At 36.2% G+C, this 22538-nt stretch overlaps 1 protein-coding gene across 1 annotated transcript in view; it reads left to right on the plus strand.

The window, feature by feature from the left end:
- The window catches only part of DENND1B (DENN domain containing 1B), a 161858-nt gene that overhangs the window by 37976 nt on the left and 101344 nt on the right, over nt 1–22538 (plus strand). The window contains exon 3 of the mRNA XM_026853973.1: nt 5321–5364. Coding sequence (XP_026709774.1) covers nt 5321–5364 — 44 coding nt within the window. The remainder of the gene's footprint in view (nt 1–5320; nt 5365–22538) is intronic.

Genomic DNA, 22538 nt, shown 5'->3' on the forward strand with positions numbered 1-22538 from the left:
TCCTGGCCCCAGTCTCTTTCTTTCCCCTCTGCACTGACAGCTTTTTTACAATTTATTTCTTTACGACATCAGAGAAAATATAGCTGGAGGGATACTGAGCAGTCATCTACACCATTCTTCTGTCCCAAGACATGACCAACTCTGCTTGGCAGCTTTTTTGTCTGTCCTGCTCTGTAAAACCCACAGGGATGAAGATTCCTCATCTCCAGGCAGAATATTGGACTAGTTAATTAATCCATTTCATTCTACCTTAGCTGTGTTTTTCTGTCTGAAATTATTCTCTGTTGCTGTCAAGAGAATTACCTGATACGATGTTTCTCAGCATGTCTTTGTAATTTCTATTCCATTACCAGGTTCAATGTGTGCTAGTTAGTTTATTCTGTTGTATTTTTGGGTGATGTCTATAATCTGCAATCTTAATGATGGTGAAGAGTAGTTTTAGAGCATATTTAACTACTGAGTTTTTGGGAAAGTTACCACTCAGAAAGCTTTCACTTTATTTTTTCATAGTTCCAAACGCTAATCTCTAATCTACTCTGTCATGGAAGATAGTACTTTTATATTTTCTTAGATTTTTTTACAGAAGTTAAAATGTGTTAGAAGTGGTTTTCCTAAAAATATGTTGACATACTTTATGAAGTTACCTCTATAGGAATAGCTTTTTGGAGAGGAATTACTGTGAGGATATACATGTGTTTTCCTCTTTTAGTATGTATACCTGCATCTTTTGTGTAGAGCAGTTCTAGACTGCAACATTTTGAATATTTTTGCATTGCACTTTTCCCTTTGTATCAAGTATACCATTCTCTTAAGTTTTGGTCCCTCAGCAAACCTTTCCATGCTTATCTCTCTTCTGACTTGTACCAAGAGTTGCATCTGCAACTGGAGGACTGTGGTACTCAAGGGAACTGATTCTTTCTGAATCTTATTATAAAAAGCTTTCTTTTAAAATATGTATAGACAGACTTACGTGATCACAAATGATGCAAAAATACTCAAATAAGTCAAATGTTACAAGTTATGTCTAGCAAGGTGTGCATGAACTGCAGCCTTGCAACAATGTGAAATTCACACCTGGGAGATGCACTTTCCAGTGCTGTAGGATACTTAGCAAAGGAATTTTCAAGTGTTACTGGCACATGTTAAGATGTACTTCTGTAAGAAACCTGTGTCCTGGATGCAGTAGACATAGGAAGAGGTGGTGCTTGTACGTGCATATATCTATTTACACATACAACAATATATACATGAACGCACAAACTATTTTATGTGTACACTTAACAACTTCCTCTTATTACTACATTTACTTAGAATTGGCGCAAAGCATTTGTCCCCAAAAGTCTGTTAGAAAAAGAGAATGAGGAGGAGTTCAGTAGTTCCTCAGCTGGCTATAGCAACAGCTATTTCTGAGTGATTCTCATCCTCTCACCCATAAAATCAGAATAAAATTGACCTAACATTGACAGATCAGATGGGGTATCTGGAAAGTAATCCTCAAGGAAAAGAAAATTCAGTCTTTGTAAATCTGAAGATAAAGTGCATAAACTTGCAGAATTGGATTATACTTTCTCTTTTTATTTCTAAATCAGTACCCTTTTGTTTCTTCCTTTGCAGCACTTGTGAGAAGTTGCAACAAAGATATATCAGATGTTGCCTGAGCCTGGCTCCAAAAGGAGAAACAAACATCATCTTTTGAAAAAAGCCCAATCCCTGACTTGGATAATTATCATAAAATCCCACGGCTTTTTATAGGTGTTAGGGTTTGGTTTCAGAGAGTGAAGGCATGAAAACAGTATAGTAACTTTTCTTTCTGAAGTACAAGTCACATCAGATTTTCTTTCTTAATAAATGTATGACAAGTACCTACTAAAATAACCAGTTAATAGCCAGTAATAACAACTGCAAAACCCAGCTCAAAGCAGTTGGACAGGTCTTGGAAGCATGTAATTTTTGCTGAATGTAGCACTGAATGTTTTTCTTGAATTGAGTTAGGAATATTTTTTAAATGTTGGCACTTTTTTGTTTTCATGAGGAGTATTAAGAGTATTATTCTGCTGGTTCAGATCTTATGAATTTAACTATCCTGTCCTGATATTCTTGATATAAATATCCTTTCATAATATGAAAATATATGTTGTTATACCTGTAGTTGGGTGAACTGGAATTTACTTTAGAGCTGTATTTATAATTTCAAGTGAGACCAGAGTAGTACGAGAGCCTCCTAATACAAAGTGAAGATAGCAAGCTGAGCAGGACACTAAATTATTGTTGCAGGTTTTATATCTGTTAGCATATCAGGGCACCAAAAGAAGTTAATGGAGCTGTTGATCTTGTTGCAAGTAGGTAAAGGGTGCTCATGTGAAATGCTGTTCAGCTCTTTTGGCGCCTCACTGAGGTGTGAATTTTACCCATTTTTTGATCCCAAATGCCAAGTTACCTAGAGCCGTGTTTTGCTTAATTCTGAGATTGTACTTTGCTCCTGATTGTGATCTTTTAAAATTACACTTTTAAAAGGTTTTGCTATTGCGATCTGCTTCCTTTTTGAAGGCTGGCAACAGTGAAAGAAATTACATTTCTTTCTGATTTAGAAGTTTATACATTAAACATTTTACAAAGTATCAGAAAACCCTGTGATTTTGTTACTGAGTTGCTAAAGCATTCAATGTACTTAATGCTTCTCTTGTAACTGTACTTCACATCTGTCAAAATAATCTGCCCAGTTTCATTGCTATGAAGAGGTGAGCTTGCAAAGTCTGCCTCTCCCTGACAATGCTTTGTCAGCTTGCCTTACTGCAGAATGGTCCATGCACCTAGTCGCAGGCAATAGCTCTTGAGTTTTGCAATAAAAGCAACTATAAATGGTAGAGCAAGATGTGGGAAGTTCTGAACAAGAAATAGGCGATAAGAAATGGAACTAGAGGAAGCTAGTAACCAGCTTGTATTTCATGAGGTCTAGCAAATGCGTGAGGCTGGATTGCTGCCACTTGAAGCAGTCCTGCTTTCTTCTTACCACGACTCTCCATTCCCTGTTTTTTCTTCCTTTTTTTCTGGCACAAAACTAATGATTTGGGGAACTTATTTAGCTGATGCTGGCCTGAAAAATTCCACACAGTTGGTTTGATTGTGGTCAGTTTCCTTACCTGGTTCAGTGTGTAGAAGTCTGCACCAGCAAGAGAGACACAATGGTACAGGATCACCAACAAGTAGCTAGTAGTGGGAGTGCAGTGGGATTGCTTGTATACAGAGTAATTTATGCTTGAAATATATGTGGACATACAGCCTTACGTTTTCAAGGTCTTTTAAGGTATTTTTTCGATTCTACACAATTTCCAGTGGTTTTTAGCAAGTAATTTATGAATTATTTAACAACATTAGATACTTGTTACCATGCTTGCTGCTTCTTGAATTTGTCAGAGATCACTGTTGGTATATAATTACTTTCTTTTTCATAATACTAGGTTGGAATAAACATAAGAGACCTCTTACAGTATAGGCACTGAGATATTTAAACTCCTTTTGTATCTGGTCATTACACAGTTGTGTTTGATTTGAATGCACACAAAACAGATGGGGAAAAAAGGTTCCTGTTTTAAGTAACTGTATTTACTGACTCTCGTATTTTTATAAACATAGTATATCTCTTGTTTCATGTCTGCCTCCAAAAGTTCTTGCTCTCCATAGTAGATGGAGGCAGATTCCTTGTGCAAAATACATACATTTTCAGAAATACTCACTGCAGAGCTCTCCCCAGATGTTCCTAGGAGCAAAAATGTTCTTTTTTCCAATAAGAAGAGTTCAGTGGCCACATTTTTATTTAAAATCTTGATTGGATTTGAATTAGATGAAAATTAGGTCTAAATTAGGTTGAGTTGATTGACAAGTTGAATTCTGCAACATGTTTGAAATGTATGTTCCACTGTTGGTTTAACATCTGCCCTGGGGTGAAGGAGGAATGCTGGCTTTGGTCTCCAGCTCCTTGTGAGTGGGCCAGCGGCAGCAGCTGCATGTTGAATAGTAGGATTTGAAATCAGCAGCTGGAATGAAAATACCATCAATGGCGTTTCCCTTCTATTAAAGCTTCAGTTTGCAGCAGCAAACATATGTGGGAGGATGAAGAAGAGTAGAAACCTCTGTACTTTGCCAAAAGTGGAGAACTGTCTGGTTGTGATGTAAAACATAGCAATAACACGGAAGTTTATGATTTATCAGTCAGTGCTAGCATTAGAGACTGAAGTGGAAATGTGAATACGTTTCCAAGATGTTGGCTCCTCAGAAGGAATCCCAGCAGCTCCTGAGGTAGCCAAGAGGTTTCAGTTCCCATCAGGCAGTGTCCCCCAGCGTGTTTCTCCGCTTGTTTTACTGCTCACTGGCGCCCAGAGCTGTTGTCAGCCATAGCAGGCAGATCTGCCTGACGTTGGCTAGGTCATGAGCAGGAACTGGAGAGCTCTTCCTCTAGTCTGGGCTTTGGTGCCGACCTGGGTCTCCCTTGCAGGAGGATGAGCAATTTCACTTTTTGGACATGGACAAATGCTGCTGCTAATCTGTTGTACAGAAGCGCTGTGAAGCTTCATGGGTGTTTGTGATACAGTTTAACAGTAGCACCTCGGGAAGGTTTTGTATCACAGGAGATTAAAAGCTTTGGGGGGATAAAGTGTGTAATTCTGTTTTTGTTGAAAGGTTATGGTTCAGGTTGTTGTGTTAGATGTCTTCAAAATAATGTTAATTGTATACTAATATATAGTCTAAATGACACTGAATATTTTGATAATTAACACTATAATAGGTTAATGAAAACTTCAAGATATTACTGAAATGCTAATTTTAAGTGGCTCTGAACAGAAAATACTCAAACATGCTAGCTTTTCTAAACTCTTCCTTGAGAGTGCTGGTTACGTCGGTGCTGTCTTTAAAATCACAAATGACACTTTTCTGTACCTCACAGAGAGATCTTTGTTTTCCCTTTCTTATCATTCTACATCTTTTTTTCCTTGGATGGAAAGAGGTTTTTATCACTTTATTAATTAAATGTGAAAATTTAACACGTGCTTAAAAAATGAAGCACTCAAAGGTTAAAGAGTTGCATGTGAAATAGTTCAGTACATTATAAACTCCTACCCTATGTAAAACAATAAACATATAGTTTCATAAATATGAAATAAGTCTTTTTAATAAACCAGTATCTTCCATAGTTTTTAGATACATTTTTGCACTTGCCTCAAAGCTTGACGCTAAGCTGACCCTCTTTTTAATATTAATGTACTCTGACTGTAATACTCTGTTCTTTTGCCTCTGATTAATGCTGTCTGTCAATTATTTACAGATCCAGTGGTACTGTGGAAGTTCCCGGAGGACTTTGGAGACCAGGTTGGAAACATGAGATTGAACTTTTTTTCATGTTAGAATAATAATAAAAAAGCTCTCCTATTCAGCTGTGGGGAAGCAGATGCTAATGATAGCAGGGAGGAAGTCTTCACCCAACTGGTGGCTTGGTGATTAGAATGCCTTTGTGACAGGAATATGCGATAGCAGTTGTAGAGTGCTGTATATCATACTAATTCTCTCTATCACCTTATTTTCGATACATAGTATTTTATAATATGTTTCTGTTGGAAGTGTTGGAAGTGCTGTTTTTTTTTTCTGTTGTAGGATTGAAAGTGTTGAAAATTTATCAACAGAACTTTGCCAAACATTGATGTTATAAATCATGTTAACAAAACCCAGCAGAACAGAAAAGTTGAAGAGCCGCACTTCTATGTCCTTTTACTGTCAGAACCTGTGTGTTCCTTTATAATGCAAAATTTTATATATTTATTTCATAATATTTTAGAGATACTCTAGTTTTGCTTGGAAAAAAAAATCCTCAGACCCTCATAAGAGACAAGGATCTAAATTTACTGATTTTGAAAGCATGAAAATCCTAGTTTCTTGCTATAATTAATCCTCAAAGGAAAGTTTATACATACAGGGCTGATGGATTATTTCACTGTTTGTAGCGATAGCAAAGCTAGTAATTAGTGTGATGTGTTTTTTTTTTTCCTCTAGACTATTTTATTAAAGTTATTAATATTAAAATTTAATGAAACTATTACATTTTATTATTTCAGCAACTTTTAGATGAGTTTCTTCCATGGAAATAGTTTTATTTTCAAAACAAAAAAATACCTAAAACAATTAAATAGGGTAAATATCTCTGACTCAATATCTGTCTTTGCTCTTCTTTTTAACTGATACTGAGTCAAACATATTCTTCATGGGTAATATCACTACAGTGGATGATCTGGAAATATTTTTGTACAGTAGATCTTGATAAATTGTTGATTTAAAAAAAATCAATAATACAAGGTTCTATAAAGACAGCTATAAGGTGATTCATGATGAAAGAAATAAATATACAAACATAGAAGGTAGGACGTCTGGCTTGGGAATAGCATCCGTCAGAAACATGTGCAGCTTATAAGATAGTGATAAATGGTACGTGAGCAAAGTGTGCTGTCATATGTTCTTACCTAGACATCCAGCAAGTTTTGGTAGTTTTCCTGGCTGCAGAATTACCATCTCCATTGTAATTTAAATTCTTTTTTTTTTCCTAATTTGTTTTGTTCTTTTTCTTTTCCTTAAGAAAGACTTGATCTTAAAAAGGAGAAAAAAAAAAAAAAGAAATTATGTATGAAGGAAAATGCGAGCTTATTCAGTAAGTCGAAGGTTATTCAAAGAACAGCTGGTGCAGAAAAATGATTAGAAGATGAAACCCACTAAAGACTGGAGGGAAATCATACAAAGATGCAGTAGACGTACCTAATCTATAAAAACCTGAGTCCTCAGGCAGCTCTCTGTCTTTGGGCTCTGAAAAACCTATGCCTGCACATCATGTCTGAACATTGTAGGGAATCTAAGGTTTCAGGTAAATTGCTTGTGTTCCTGGAAAACGGTATTTTTTCATCCTCATCTTTGCAAGGGAAAATTCCCTGTTAGAACCACTGGATTTGAACAGAATATGTAGCAGGTTCTATAGCAAACCCTTGAGCCAAGTAGTCAAGTGAAATCAGCAGAAGCCTTCTGTGCGCATGTGTGTGTGCATGTTGTAATCAGTAGTTTTGGATTGGAGACCTGAATATCTACAAGATTTAATTTTTTAAAAAATGAGATCTTGCTAAAACTATCAAGGCTATTTGCAGTGAAAGTTTGTGAGGAGAATATTAAAAGAAAAATAAAAAGAATATTCTCCGTCCTATTTTCCAGTCATTTCTATTTTAAATGTAAAATGTGTGAGTGAGTTTTTGGATGTATCCCAAAGAATCATCTTTCCTAAAATCTAAGGGCTGTCTGTTTGCACAGTGATGTGATAACAGTGGGCAAAATATTTTCCTCTCTTCATGAATTTTTCTACAGTTTATCATGTCACCTTTTTGTTGCTTTCGTAATGCAAAGAAAACTTGTCTAAGCCATTTTAATATATTCCTCATCTTTCTCACATTCATCCTCTCAGTATGCCTGAACTTTCCAATGCTTACTCTTTCCTAATCCTCTCTCTTATTCTTGTGGCCTGCCACGTTCTTTTACATTGGGCAGTATTCTTCTTTTAGTCTCTTTTTTTCTTGAATGTTGACTTTCCAAAATCTTGTTTTACAAAACATCCCATCTGTTTTGGATGGGATGTAGAAACTACAGATGATCAGGAAAAAGAAAATATTAGTGATTTGTTGTAATCACTTACTCACATGAAGTCCATTAAGTAAAGGAAGTACTAAGGCGCAGTCTTGGTACCACAAAAGAATTTGCAAAATCCATTGTTTATTTTCTTATCCGCCAAGACCGCAGGGAAACCACTTATTTTCTATCTGGTAATTCTTCATATGCCAGAATAAGAAGGAAAAGGGAAAAACACAGTATGGGAAAAGAAAAAAAAGGTAACACTTCAAGACAGGAAATGAAAAATACCTTGCCAGGAGTGTTTCAGAAAGTTGTGGGGTTTTTTGTTTGTTTGTTTGTTTGTTTTAATGGTGGAAGTAATTAACTTTTTAGTGACTCTCAAAACTATAAATTACACAATGAACTCAATGCTGGGTAGGATTCTAAGTACAAAGAACTACACTACCATTTCAAAGAAAATCTTAATTAAAAGTAATCCAAAAGCCAAAAGCTATCTGAGACATCACAGAGTTACAATTTACTGTTGTACTGGCATTAATGCTATGACCATGTGTTTGACAATGTTGAAAAAGTTCTGAATAATCTCAGCACTGTAGAAAAAATGTGAAGATTCCTGATTTGAGCATATATAGCTCTTCTGTGGTTATCCTCACAAGTTCACATTTGGATGAGGAATGGGTCATAGTAATGTGATGGAATATTTTTGAAATTTAAAATATATTTTGAATGTATATGCCTACAGGTCCTGTCTTGTAGTATGTACAAAACTCCCCTTGTGTGCGTAATGAAATGTTTATGATAAAAGATGCATATGCTTTTAATCTTGATATTCCTATTTTGTTTATTCAGACTGATTAGAGTAGAGTTTAATTTCAGCCTTTCAAATGGAAGTCTATACAGAGAAAATAATAATGCTATGATATCTGGAAAAAAAACCCCAGTAGTTTTAAAAAATATTTAAGTGCTTTAGAGAACTAACCCAAACAAAGCCACTACTTTTGCTTCCAAAATTAAATACTTCATTAACAGTTGAAAAAGAAAATGTTTGTCTGAAGAAATTAGTCACCCAGCAGAATTGAGGTCTGCTGACTCTGGCTGCTGCCTCATGGCAGTAGAGCCAGTGGCAAAGCCCTATTGATGTCAGATGTGTCCAGATGCCTCTGGTATGCCTCTTTTGGTAGCTGTTCTGAAAATAAAAACACTCAAGCTCCCAGTAACTTCACTGGATTGAAACATTCCTGGGAAGAGGAGTAGTGTTGGCACAAGGAGTGACAAGAGCACAGTGCCGAAGGCACCAGCAGGTTTAAGTGTCTCTGCCAGAGGCAGTGTTGCTTTCTGTGTTGTCTTAACCTTTGAAGCATGTGAAGTCTAACATTTCTTACAAAGTTAGTAATTACAACTATTTTGGATATTACTTTTAGCAGTGTAAGAATTCAGTTGCTTCTTAATCTGACTGATTATTGGCCCAAAGTGACTTCGATCTGCAGTAGGTCCCAGAGTATATGGTGTATAGAAAAACTGATCCACTGAATAATTCTTACTCTTCTCCCTTCTCATCACATAATAATTTCATTCTTTAGTTTGCTGGTGAAAAACATCTCACAGAGAGATGATACAAATAGCTAATATGGCAAGCGATGGTCTTACCAGAAGCCACTTTATTGATATGGAATATGACAAGGGGTTGTTGACTGAAAATGTGGGTTAAGACAGAATTGACACTCAGCATTAGATTTTTAGTTGTGTTACAGATTTCGTCCTATCTTCTCTTGCAGTCTGCTTCCTAAGGCAAGCGGACTAAATCTGCTTTTTCAGGTCAGGCTATTCCCAAACCCTGCAGATAAGTAACCAGTAAGGGATATGGCATCCCATGTGAGGAATCTACTGTTTTCTATGAAGTTACTGTAATAGCTTTTATGTTACTATCTCATATTTCATATCACAGCATCTGGTTTTTGGTTTTAATATATCACATTATATAGTAGTCAGTAAACTTTACTCCTTATCCTGTAATGACCCAACTTCTAAAGCCTCATATTATACATGTAAATCTATTAATGTGAAAATATTTGTATATGTAAAAATATATAGATATGCATGCATGTGTGTAAACATCAGTTGTTTAAGGGGTAAATCTAATGAAGTACTAATGTGTGTTAGCCTTCCCTCAGCAAAGCAGTAATCATGCGTTTTACCTTCAATGTGTGTGTTAACTATTGAAATTTAAGCCTGGCTTGAATGAATGTCTGCTTGGAGTCAAAGTGCTCAGTTTCTTGCAGGATGGAATATTTAATTGCATGGATGTGGCAGCAATTATATAAATTAGGTCAATATGAAAGATGTTATATTATTTTTAAAAATATTTAAATAATAGCACAAGTTTTATTAAAAGAAAAAAATGATCTCAAGAAGCAAGCTAAAGTCTGGTGTCTGTGTCAAAATAATGTGTGGAAGCCAGTTGTGACGATCTTGTGTTCTTTGGTGCTCTCATAAGAGAGCAGCAGGAACCCAGGAGATACTAGACTCTTTACACTCTTCAAGGCTGCAGGCATGCTGTTAGGGGATGCAATCTCACCAGCTTTCTGCATTTGATGGCTTTGTTCTTTTATTCTGATGAGGCATTAAATACATGTTTCAAATGTTTATCCTAACTAGATAGGTGCTTGCTTTGGTGTTTTTGTTTTTATCAGTAAATCTTGAAAAGGATTTTGGGATTTTGTTGCTTGTCTATTAATGTTTGATTAGTATTTAGGTACACTGGTATGAGAAAGAAGGAATCAATCTAATGAGATTCCTAATTTTCAGAAGTATTTTTGTCTAAATGTTGCATATTATTGTTTAGTCTAAGGATATTTTGGAACTTGAATCCCAGTGTAACTTTGAGGAAAACAACCCAGCTGAGATGATGGCAACTTTGTGCATTGCAAGTGAGCTTTATCAGGTTAAGATAATTTCCTGTGATTTCCTGGCACTTACTGTTTGAAATACATATTGTTTTTATTGAAGAATACTGTGTATGTAAGGAAGCAGTGCTTTCTATCTATTCCAGTCACAATTGATAGACAGTTGGCAGGAAAACACTCAGAGGTGTATTTGTAGTTGCTAACTGCACTGCGTAAATGGAAAGATCTGTCTGGTCTTCATAAATATTCTGTGAATTAACTGCCTACCTAGACATGCTGGGAACACCCAGGATCACTGAGACCCTTACATCATTCGAGATGTAAATATTCCAAGATACACCCTCATTTATTTTTTTTTTAATTCATCACAACAGAGACAGAATAAATCTTTATTTTGCGACTTCCATTTTTAAAATCATAAAAGCCCAATATTGAAAACTTTAAACTTCCTTGAAATTTTGAGGACAGGTGGCAATGTCAAGTATGCATCTTTTCAGGATTGTGGCAGTTTTGTTTTATAGAGATTTTAAGTAAAAAATGAACTTGATCAGCATATGGTACTGGCTAGCCTCATCTCTACCGGCTCTTTTGTTATCTTGTTATTGTTATAGGTCTTAATGACAGTTGTAAGCCATAGTTCTGGATGCAGGGGTTAGTCCACCCTGGGGAGGAGAGGGAGAAACACCAGTGTGGATTATGGAAATATGAATTGATCTAAAAAGCAGCTCTCTTGTAACAGAATGGGACTCAAAGACAGACTGGGGAGAAGCTGGTGAAAAGACGATGGAATATGATGTGAAAATGATCATTTGAATGCTTTCCTTTTCATTCCCAGCTGCTGTGTTCTGGTGAAAAGGCATGCATTTGTATATCTTAAGGCTGGGTGAAAAAGGGCCAGATGAATGGAATTACTTGTTAGATATGTTTTCATTTTGAGTCAGATAAATTATGTGCATTTTAATAGACTGTATGCATATGTTAGCCTTTTTTTAATCATACAGCTGTGATATTGGGGGACTATATTTTGTAGAAATGTTCTTTTTTCTGTTTGCTTAAATAAGTACAGTATTAATATTTGACTGTCCTTCAGATATTCTGTATCAGCCTACTGAAAATAACTGCTAGTGATTTGACTTATTCCTATAGCCTTCAGCGATGTGCCAAACCAAAGAAGAAAAAAATTAACTGATGGCTGAAACAGTGATGACAATCATTTGGAATATCTTCCAGAAAGACTGCCAAATTGTCATGTGTGATGTCGTTGTTGATTGACCTCAACTGCCCTAGAATATTCCAGTCTAATGTAATCTAATTCCTTATTCTGTTCTACCTTATACTTTCTCATCTACTTGTTTAGTACCCTCCACCACTTTAGTCTTCGATATATTGCCTCTGTTTTACTTTCAGTGTTGCTCTTGTGTCTCAGGCTTACTGCTGCTCTTTGAGGAATATCCTATCTCAGCCTCTTACTGTGTGTGGTACTGGATGTAATATTCCTGAGCCCTGTATTTGATTCTTGACTCTTGCTCTGCCTTTCGTGACGATAGTTTTCTGCAGAACTGGGAGAGCATTTGAGGCACATTGGTTCACTGTTACTGCTACAGGTATTTGAAGTGTCACCTCAAATAATTTGCTTATGTTTTGCTAAATAAAATATTTAAAATAAAATAACTTTCTTTTACATATTACTTATGTTAGGAAATGTCATAATCCAAGTATGATGAAATCAAGGAACCAGTGTACTCTAGTGCCAAAGAACAAGACTTGATGGTACTGAGATCAGGAGCATGAGTGGCAGATGACTTTGCCAGAAGCAAGAGCAAGGCAAGGTTGGTTAGTGAGCTGCAGCTGGAGGGGTCTGGACTATATGGTTTGGTATCTTGAATGAAGAATAAGTAAAATTGAAGCAGCTCCAGGCAGATGATCAGGAAGGGAAATATATTGATCCATGAGTGTGGCATTGCTCTTCTCCCACACATGAGGATATAATTATTTCTGGTACTCATTACTTCCGTAGAAGTTTTCAAGGCATTGCAAACTACTTGGCTAGTAGACTGCTTGCTTCTTCCCTAAGCAGAGGTGATGTGTTACTGTTTTTTGTGTGAGTCAGATTCTGTCAGCAATCATTAATAAAAGTACTAGCAGTAACAAAAGATCCACATCTGAGAAATAACCTGTCTCTGAGGTTACAGTGCATGCTTACCTCTGTCCTTTTCTAGATAACTAATGGCCACTAGTAGAGAAAACATACTGGGCCAGTGTGAGACTCAGTGCATCAGTTCTTGAATTCTAAACTCAAGTCAGGCAGAGGGAAGATGTTTTCCACTTTATAGAGTAATTCTACTGTAGGAATAAGGTTTTTATTAATTTTCAGTAAGTGCAATGAATACTTGGGTTAGATTTAAGAGTGTCTTCCCTGAGCATGGGTAGTTTCATTCTTCTGAATCAAAATGAAACAGCTGAAAACCTTCCTGGCTGTAGCTGCTGCCTGACTTGCTGGTGGAAGCTGCCTCCCTCTTCTCTCAGCTGTTCAGAGTTGGCTTATACTATATTGGAAGTCTAAGCAAAGCTGATGGTCTTTGTGCTGAAGTTACTGGCGAATGCTCCCATGCAGAAATACCAGCCTGAAATGGTTGCAGAGTAACAGGCTCATCCATAGGCAAAGTGAATGTACATTGTATATCTCCTTGTGAAAAAATACATGTAAATGTATGTTCATTGCGTTTTTATTTTTTGTGATAGTCATCTAGCACAAGGGATATGTTAGCACTTTAAGATTGTGTTTGTTTGCTTCTTCCCTATATCTCTTTTGTCTTGGAGCTGTTTCATCTCTCTTCCATTTCTCAACACTGTTGATAATACCTGAATTTAGCACTGAAAAACTATTACAAGTGATTCTTGTTGAGCTCTGTTATGGTTAGGCTTAGAATTTGACCTATGCTGCCTGTAAAACAACAAATAACTGTTTCCTTCATACAAATATTAGAAATAATTGTAATTATTAAACAATAATCCTAGCAGGTTCCTTAGAAGCTGATTTCCTTTCTCAGTTCCTTTTTCTTTTGACTATAGATTCTTCTAGCTCAAGAAACTCAGCCCACACATGTAACTGGTTTCACTACCCTTTACAAAGTAATGTGTTTCCCCAACTTCCCCTACTACTGACACAGCCATGTGATCCAGCATACTCCCTCATAGACTGCACATTTAGAGGTGGATGAGCCCAGGCAAGAGTTTCACTTCTGGACTGTCTCACCTTATTTATCTGCATGTCACTCTCTACTACAGTTATTTTCTCTCAGTGTGGCACCCAAGATGTTCATTAACTTATGTGATACTTCATTTATTGACTACTTTTAAGTTTCTGAGTTGCCAGCAAAATCAGGATTTCATCGTGGCATATACTGTACAGTCATTTTATGAAAAAATTGGTGGAAAGCTCTGATTCTGGAAGAGGATCACCTAGCATTTTAAGACACAGTTTCACTCTCCAGCCTGAGCAGATGAATTCTTGCCATGTAAGCATTCTGCAGATGTGGTGCTGACCTTTCTGTGCATGTCAGTACTGGGTATTTACTGGGCAGACAAATTGTTCTGTAGAAGCTTTCTAGACAAGGAATGACATCCTACTATTTACAGACAGTCTCTGTTTCAGGACTTGTCTCGTAGGTAACTAATGCAGTACTTGTTGTTTATACTTAGGATTTAGTTCATAAAAAGGAACAATTTTGAATGTCACACTCGGGCTACTGTTCCTAGTTTGATTTAGTCACAATGTTTTCTTGCTTGCTTCTGCTTCTGAAATATTCCTGGGTGGAAGTGTAATGGTTAGAAAACTGAAGGAGTCAGAAAGTATAAAGTGGTATTTCAAACAAGGCAGAATTTTTTGTTTGTATTTTACCTGTCAGCCTGCAAAAACATGTTCTATGGAAAAATCCAGACTTTTACTGACGATGCTAAGAGGAGATTTGAAAAAACTTCAGTAGTTGCAAAAATGTGTGCTGGTTGTGCATCCAAAAGTCATCATCTGTATTGAAAAAACGATGTGGTGCTGTGTGTGGATAGAAACCATTATCTAATTTATAAAGTAAATGCATTTAGCTGGTTTCTTTATTCTGCCTCAGAAACAGTCATCTCCTTTTCTTGTTTCTGACCTTTCACTGTGATTTCCTGGTTGCTGCATGTTGTGGGTCTTCTGCCTTGGCTACTTCCATCAAAATTGCAGTTGCTTTTTTTTTGTTTGTTTCTTTTATAATTAGTACTATGCATATTTTGAAGTGTCCAGTGAAATGCTAGAATTTATGAAGGAAAAAAAATATCTGGAATATACTTGGAACAAAATATGCTTGGAGTTGAAAAGATTCTGAGATGTATTAAGTGTCATCAAGAACAGAGTTTGTCATGCTTGAAATTTTATAACTTTTTCAGTATATTTTATTTTTATGGAAATGTGGCTATTTATTATTTGTAGTATAGTTTTAATTTTCTTTTTAAAAATTTATTTCCTTGATGATCAAGAAGAAAATCTTGCAAATAAGAGCCTTTTGACATGAGTGTCAACTAAGGCCTACACATGATATTCCTTCATAGCGTTTTGTAGACATTTTTGAGACTGCACATTTCACTTGAAAGCAATATAATGAATAGAGGTAGAGTTTGGTATGTTGAAAACAGGTTAATTTCTGTCCTGAGCTATCAGAGTATTCCCAGGTGTAATGAAAAAACTAACAGTAAAACAAATAAGTAAGGACCAGTTTTAATATGTATGGTGGCTTTTTTTGTTGTTTGGTTGGTTGTTTTTTTTTTATGGTGGTCATTTTTTCACCACTGGAGAAACAGCATCTGAACAGGATGTGCTGGAGGTTCTTGGTGTTGCTGCCAAAGAGGCATCTTAACTGGTGTTGTAAGCAGTGGGAAATTTTAAGACATCTCAAGTGAAGCAAATAGTGCTGCCCTCTTAGATATGCAGGATGACATGTGGATTTTAACCTGGCCTTCAAAACTTAAATATTTCAATTTTGCAAGTGATGTCTATATTACCTCTAGTTTAAGACAATTTCTCTGCTGAGTTTCCAGATAGTGTTAGAAATGCTGTAATTGAAAGTGTATATTAATAAAAAGTCACTTTTCCCCTACTGCATGATGACAGAAAATTGTATGTCATACTCAGTGTTGTTTTTTGGATAAAATGTAATGAACTTTCTTAAAGATATTAAATATTCTACTACCTTAAAGTTAAATGTTGCCCACATAGTAATCTCAAAAGTGGAGACAGAAGAGCATATTTCCTATTTTCCCAGCTCTCCTATTGTCTGTGGAATAATGGTCTCCCTGACTGAGTCAGGGAAGTAAGGGGAAACTATTTATTGGTTCATGAGATACATATATTACATGCTTGTTAGAGCTGTATGGTGAAGTATTAATTATCTTGGGTTTGTTTGCCTTGCCAGTAATAGGGGTAGATGGTAACATTTCAAGCTACACTTATTCTAATCTAAACTTCCTTTGGGAAGAAGAACATTGTCAATTTTTATGTTCTTATTATGAGTTCCAGGAAAGTTGAGGGGGTTTTAAGCAGGTAAATTAACCTATGCTGAACTTCATATTGTTTTAGCTATTCTGCTATTTGTAACCGAGCTTGTTATTTTAAAGAGAACTTTGGGTCCCTGTATGCTATGCTGGACACAACTGCAGGTGAAATATGCTTTATTTTTAACTGGTTATGTGATGATATTCAGGGACAATTAGACAGAGATGCCAACAGTAAATATGTTTAAATTTATGCTCTGGTTGTTTAGGAAGCCTTATTCTTCGGTCTTGCAGGACAGTGAGATTAACAATGCCTTTTAAAGTACTCAGCGTTAATTAATAGATTTGTTCTTTTCTCTTTGGAAGGTGCCTTTGAAAGATGCCCTAAAAGCAGTAGTCTTTTGCGTACTCCCTGGGACACTAGCCTTAGTTTGTCATACAGGGCAAGAGCGTCCTGTAGTGTGTCTCCAGCTGAAGTGTACCACACCCTGCTCATGTCAATGTTCCAGTCATTAATTATCTTCATTTATTTTTGTCTGTATTTAACATACTCATAGTTCTAAGTGATCTTGCAGCAATTGTCTACAGGTTCAGTAGCAGATACAGCTGACCTTCAGGTCTTCACTGCCATCTCTGTGATGGCAACTTGTTTATGTTATTTTGCTTCTCTAGGACCTCTTGTTGTCTAGAGTCTTTCTGTCCTGCTACCTCATCTGTCTTCATGATTTAACTGTGCCCTTAGTGCTCTGCAAAGCACAGAGCAGCTAAACTAAGCTACCAAAAATCTTAAGCAGCCTGTCTGTCAGGAACAGGTAAGCGAACCAACCTTTTCTTCCTTCCATCCTCCCCTGAGACACATAACTGAGAAGTGGCCAAGTGGAGAAGAAACAGTGAGCAGGAACAAGAAAAATTACCTCTAACTGGAGTTCTATAAGTGATCTCCTCATTTGCAGGTGTTCAGCTCCTCATTCATTTTAGACCACAAATATTTATTTGAATAAGCTTTAGAAAGATGAAAACATGACACTTTTTAGAGAGTGAATGTTCTTCTAAAAGGCTTGGTGTTTAAGCCTCATGAGCAACCTGATTTTTATGAATGTCAGTCATAGGCTGTAGGGCCTCTCCAGTTGTAGTTTACATGTGAGCCAACTAAATGAGGATCAAAAATTGTTTGCAGCAGAATTTGTGTTCTGTGGGTCAAAACAACCTACAATTGTAAGAATGTACATGTAGCTCATCTTAGTGGATTTTAATCTTTTTTTAATCCATTAGTGACAACTTCTACTACATGAATAAGAATCACATTCCCCTTAATATGTTTGTCAGGGGTGTATGAACTCTTGCATGTCAGCTGTACTGGGATAGAATTAGCTGTCAGAAAACACAGTGCTATCCACGATTTACTATGAAAATTGTGAGATGAAAAGAGCAGGTCTATTTTGAGGAAGCTGCTATTGTACAAATTTTATTTTTTATCTCCTGGGAGGAGAAATATTGCAACAGGTAGAGCTCAGAAGATACATCTACGGGTCTGTGTTTTGCCACCGACACAACACTGAAACTCCTATGTCACACGAAAACACAGAAAGTCAACTACTGATTGTGTTTCTTTCCAGTGTACAAAGTGGAACTCATTGCAAAGTCTGGAAAACTCTTTTTTTTTTTTTTTTTAATCATTCATAAAGATTGCAGAAAGGTGTTGGTTGTGTTGCAGAGAGCTTGTTACAGTCATGTAGTTGTATGCTTCTGCTTTCCAGTCTCCTTCACAAGTAGACTTGAACTCCTGAAAATTCTAAAATATTTTAAACTGACTTTAAAAAAAAAAAAAAAAGTTTTAAAAAAAGCCATGTAATTTAGTGGTTCATTCTTGCAACAGTGAAGTTCTGTAACCTTAAGGTACACTTTTATTTATGTATTTATTTATTTCTTAAGAGCTTTGCATCTCCACCCTAAACCATTTGCATTTAATGTATGTATTCTTCTTTGCTTTAAGTGTTCAGAAAGCAGCTGATTTTTTTTTTTTTTTTAATCCTACAGAACTACTAGATAATCATTGAATGATGCATTTTGGAGAGAGACACATAGAGGTTAAAAATAGTTGTGCAAGCCCGATAATGACTTCCATACTTTAGACCTTTAGATTTCAGTGCATGTAAGATTAAATTTTTTTAGTTTTCAGACCATTTGGGCCTTTCTTTATCGTAGCTACAATTTTCTGATGAGATTTTTAGCAGAAGTAAGAGCTAAGTGTTTGAAATATAACTACTGCTGCTAGCTTTGCATGGGTCCCTGCTCTGGGTGTGTGTGACTTCAGAGTAAGGAAAAGGAAAAAGTCAGTGGCGAGTACAGAGCTTGTCTTTTCATCAGCTGTTTTATGTGGCAGTGTTAGAATTTCACCTTCGTTGAGCCATAATGATGAATGGCTCAACTCTGCAAGATGCTAAGCAGCCTGGCTTTGATTTAAGAATGAACCTAAATCTGTGCTTAACTGTAAGCATTTAAATATTCTCATTGAAGTCACTGGTTTGAGTCAGAAATATGTCATAACAGTCTTAAATCTCAAGTAGATCTCTTGTTTGTATGTTTGGGCTGGCATAAGGTGACTGAAAACTATGGTAAGGAATGATGAAGTAGAGTCCCCTTTGAGGAAAGATCAGAGAGTAACTTGGGTTAAAAGTGAAGAAGAGAGGACATTGGAGCTGGAGCTGGAGATTTGAGTAGGGAAACTGGTAAGAAGAACCAAAAGAGAGACCTGGAGTCAGCTGTTTCAAGAGGAGGCATTTAAAGAGCGGTTAGAAGGGAGAGGAAGTTCTAACAGGAAGAAAATAAAAGTTTTGAAGGACAATTAGAAGAAATACTAAAATAGAATAACAAGTAGCTTTTGTCAAGAAGGAAAAAAAAAAAGGAGACTTTAATAAAGTAGATATGACACAGATAAAAGACTGACAAAAAAGAGAATTTCCCGTTTCAGTGAAAAGGGGTGGGGAAGAGGACTTCACAAAAATAAGGTAGAGAAATAAGAGAAAGACAAAAGCTAGAAAGATACTTTTCTGAGAAAGAAAACAGTTCAAGAAGTAAAAGATAATGGGAGAAGTGCAGAAGTGTTCTGTAACTAGTTGAATGACCGTTTATTTGTGCTCCCATAATTGATATTTCTTTGGCTGACTTCTGCCTCAAAACCAGTAAAGAGATGAGGAGAGATAGATAGTTATTTGAGTGCTAGTTTATATTATTTTTTTCTTAACCTGGTCTGGATTATGTAATTAAATAATTCAAATTGTCATAGTTACTATCTATTTCATTTAGGCCATTTCTTCCCTGGGTATCCTGACGTGTCTGTGAAATGGACACGGTGTGACTGTGCCTGTGTAATGCTGTACCCTTTCTTCTCCAGAGGTGCTCTTTCCATGTGTAGAATTGATCTGGGGGAGAACCTACCTGCTTGCCTGAGGAACAGTCTTATGCTGCAGATAAATACAAAAATAGTTGGAATGTAACAGGACTCTCTTTTAAAAAAAACTGGTTTGATGAAGTGGTTCAGTTATCTGGATATGTGTATCAGGGAAGATTTTCAATCCTTTCACAGGGATGCACTTGTTAAAAACCACATTATTTTCCTCCTCACTTAAATGCAAACTGCAGAATAAGTTATAAGCAGATTAAAATTTCTGGAGTGAACAGCCATCTAACCTCAGAAATTAATCAGTTTAAGCTTCTATACTTAAATATTTCAGTAGTATAATATTAAGTGATGAACTTATTTTCTGTCAATTCATCGTCATCAGGCCTTGTCTAATAAAAAGGTAACTATGAAATGTGTAAGTGAAAAAAACCTACTCATACCTGTGTAGAGATACATTATTAAGCTAATTCTCTAATATATATCAAATCTTGTGCAGTTTTCCCATAGAAGCAACTCCTGTGACTTCTTCCTGTTGTAGTGAGATCCCATTGTGTCTTCAAATGGAAAAATAAACAAGTATCCTCCCAAATCACTGTGCTCTACAATGTATACTGAACAGCCATGAAGGTTTCATACGCTTGTATCAATTGACTGTGATATTATAACAAAAAACCCAAACAAACTCCCTTATCTTTTCTAGTTAGTAAGGAATATGATGTATATCTTGTATATAACCAGAATGACTAACCAGTAATTTCACTTAAGGGCAAGACTGTGAATTGTCAGGAGCTTTTCTACAGAAAGCTGATGTGTATGAGGATGGAAGCATCTTCTACCACCTTTTGCATTGCTTTCTAAAATGATGATACACAGAATTAGCTGTACAGGTATCAAAATAAGCAAGAAATGTTAATTAATTCTTACATTTTAGGCTTCTGTAATATCATCTCAATGTAGAGACAGTGAACATGGCCAGGCTGGAGTTGTGTAGTGCAATTTTTGAAAGTGAATTAAAACCACTGGACCGTGAGCCTGTAAGAGTGCAAGTTTCTGCTGCTCTGCTATAGGCATAAAGGAAATACTTAAATACCATTTCCATTTTTGTTTAAGCTTTCTGTGAGGGAAGCAGCATGCTGCAGTTCACATGATACTGTTTTTATTACTTTTTTTCTTTCTCTTGGAGTCTGTATAAGATAGTTACCCTTTAGCAATTAAAACTCAGTTGTGTATGGAACTGTAGATTTTATTTGGTGTTTGAAAGCAAATAGATAATGTTTTACTTGTCCTTTTTACATTGTTCTAATTTTTCCCCATATACAATTTCTTTATGATGCAGTGCCCATTTCTGAAAGCACTAATACTGTGAGAAACAGAGGAGGGAAATAATCATAGAACATGTGAATCAAGGATATTTTGCTTTCTGAAGACTTGAACAACCTTTTGTCTTCAGAAATAAGCACATACTTCTATGAAGCTATGAAAATAAAAGACAGTAAATAGGTTATTCTTTTTCTTAGAGTATGTGTGTTGACTCAAGAGGAAGTCCTGGCTGAGTTGTAGATCCTTGAAAATGATGACCTGTTAGGTGACAGAGCTCAAATTTTATTCAGTAGCAAGGTTACTGAAAGTATCAACTGTAATTGTACAGTGACTAGTGACTGTGTATGTGAATGTGTATATAATGTCATTTGCATTTTAAATTTGTCTAGAAGCGTCTTGGGTGCATCTTGTTTTCTTCCATTTAAAAAATCTGAATAGCACCTGTAATTAAGGGAGAAAACTGAGCCCTGGAAGCTAGGTAGGACTTCCATCTATTGATCTGTGTAAGCCCGGCTTACGCTGTCAGGGGAGCAGCAGTCAACTGCTGAGCTGCTTTGTCACTGACATAAGCTGAGAGAGGATTTTTTTTTTTTTTTTGTCTATACTGTTTATACACCAGTCTATAGACCTGCTGGCTGCTTGAATTTTAAAGAGTGCGGAGGTTTAAAGACTTGTCCCCTGAGGGATGCTCCTGCCAGTTGGGAAGCGAGCTGAGGCTGCTCTGCAGAAGTTGTGCACGTGTGCTGGCTGGGGAAGGGACGGAGCCGAGCGGGGGGAAATGCTGTCCTGCAGCTCAGCCTGGAAAACGCTACAAAACACACCCATAATTTTTCAGGTTGTTTAGTCAAAATATTGAGCTAATACCTTTGGTTTTTGTTTTTGTTTTCTTTTTCTTGTGTGATAATTTATTCTGAGAGAATACAATGGGGAACATAAATGAATACATTTCCATACCCATTTCTGAGTCAGTGCTAAGCTCACCAGGCAGCAATTAAAATCCTTGGTAGCGAGAAGAAAATTACTTCCAATAGTGTGAGAATCAGTGCATATTTGGAAAGAGAATTTAAGTAGAGTGTAAAATACTCATTCTTTGGAACAGGAAAACAGCTTTATGAGCCTGAAGTGAGAGACTATTTGGAAATGTTTAGGAAATTTCTGAGTGGAAAGTTTTGATAAGCCTGTTCTGCTTGCTTTCTTTTGTTAAGAGATTATTATTATTATTATTATTATTATTATTATTATTATTATTACTACTACTATTACTATTATTACTATTATTACTGCCAGCATTGTATATGCTTGTTTCTTTCCTACAGAAATTCAAATGTTTACCTTTCCTGTTTGTATGTGGCTCCTCACCCTTCTGCAGTGGCCACTTACAGAAGTTGAGATGGTGCTTGAGCAGTTTCTTTTGCAGAATATTATATATACTGCTGTTCATAATTTAGTTAACCTTTCCCAATACACAACATGGCTTTTATACCCTTCTTTATTTATTCTGACAAAAGTGCCAAAGATTTCTTGACCTCTCTTGTATGACTTAGAAATTCTAGAAAAGTTGACTTTTCCATTTTGTACTGTATGATGATTTACTGGGGCACATCATAGACCTTTAAAATGTTGCCACTGACATACACATGTACTCAGAGGCACCTTTTTCTTGAACTATTCGTCCCTTGCTGATTAAATTGCATTGGTTCTTCTGTTTTACACTATCCACTGAGCCAGGTGAA

Source organism: Athene cunicularia, assembly GCF_003259725.1.
Source record: "Athene cunicularia isolate RWA chromosome 8 unlocalized genomic scaffold, athCun1 chr8_part1, whole genome shotgun sequence".
NCBI classification, from domain to species: Eukaryota; Metazoa; Chordata; class Aves; order Strigiformes; family Strigidae; genus Athene; species Athene cunicularia.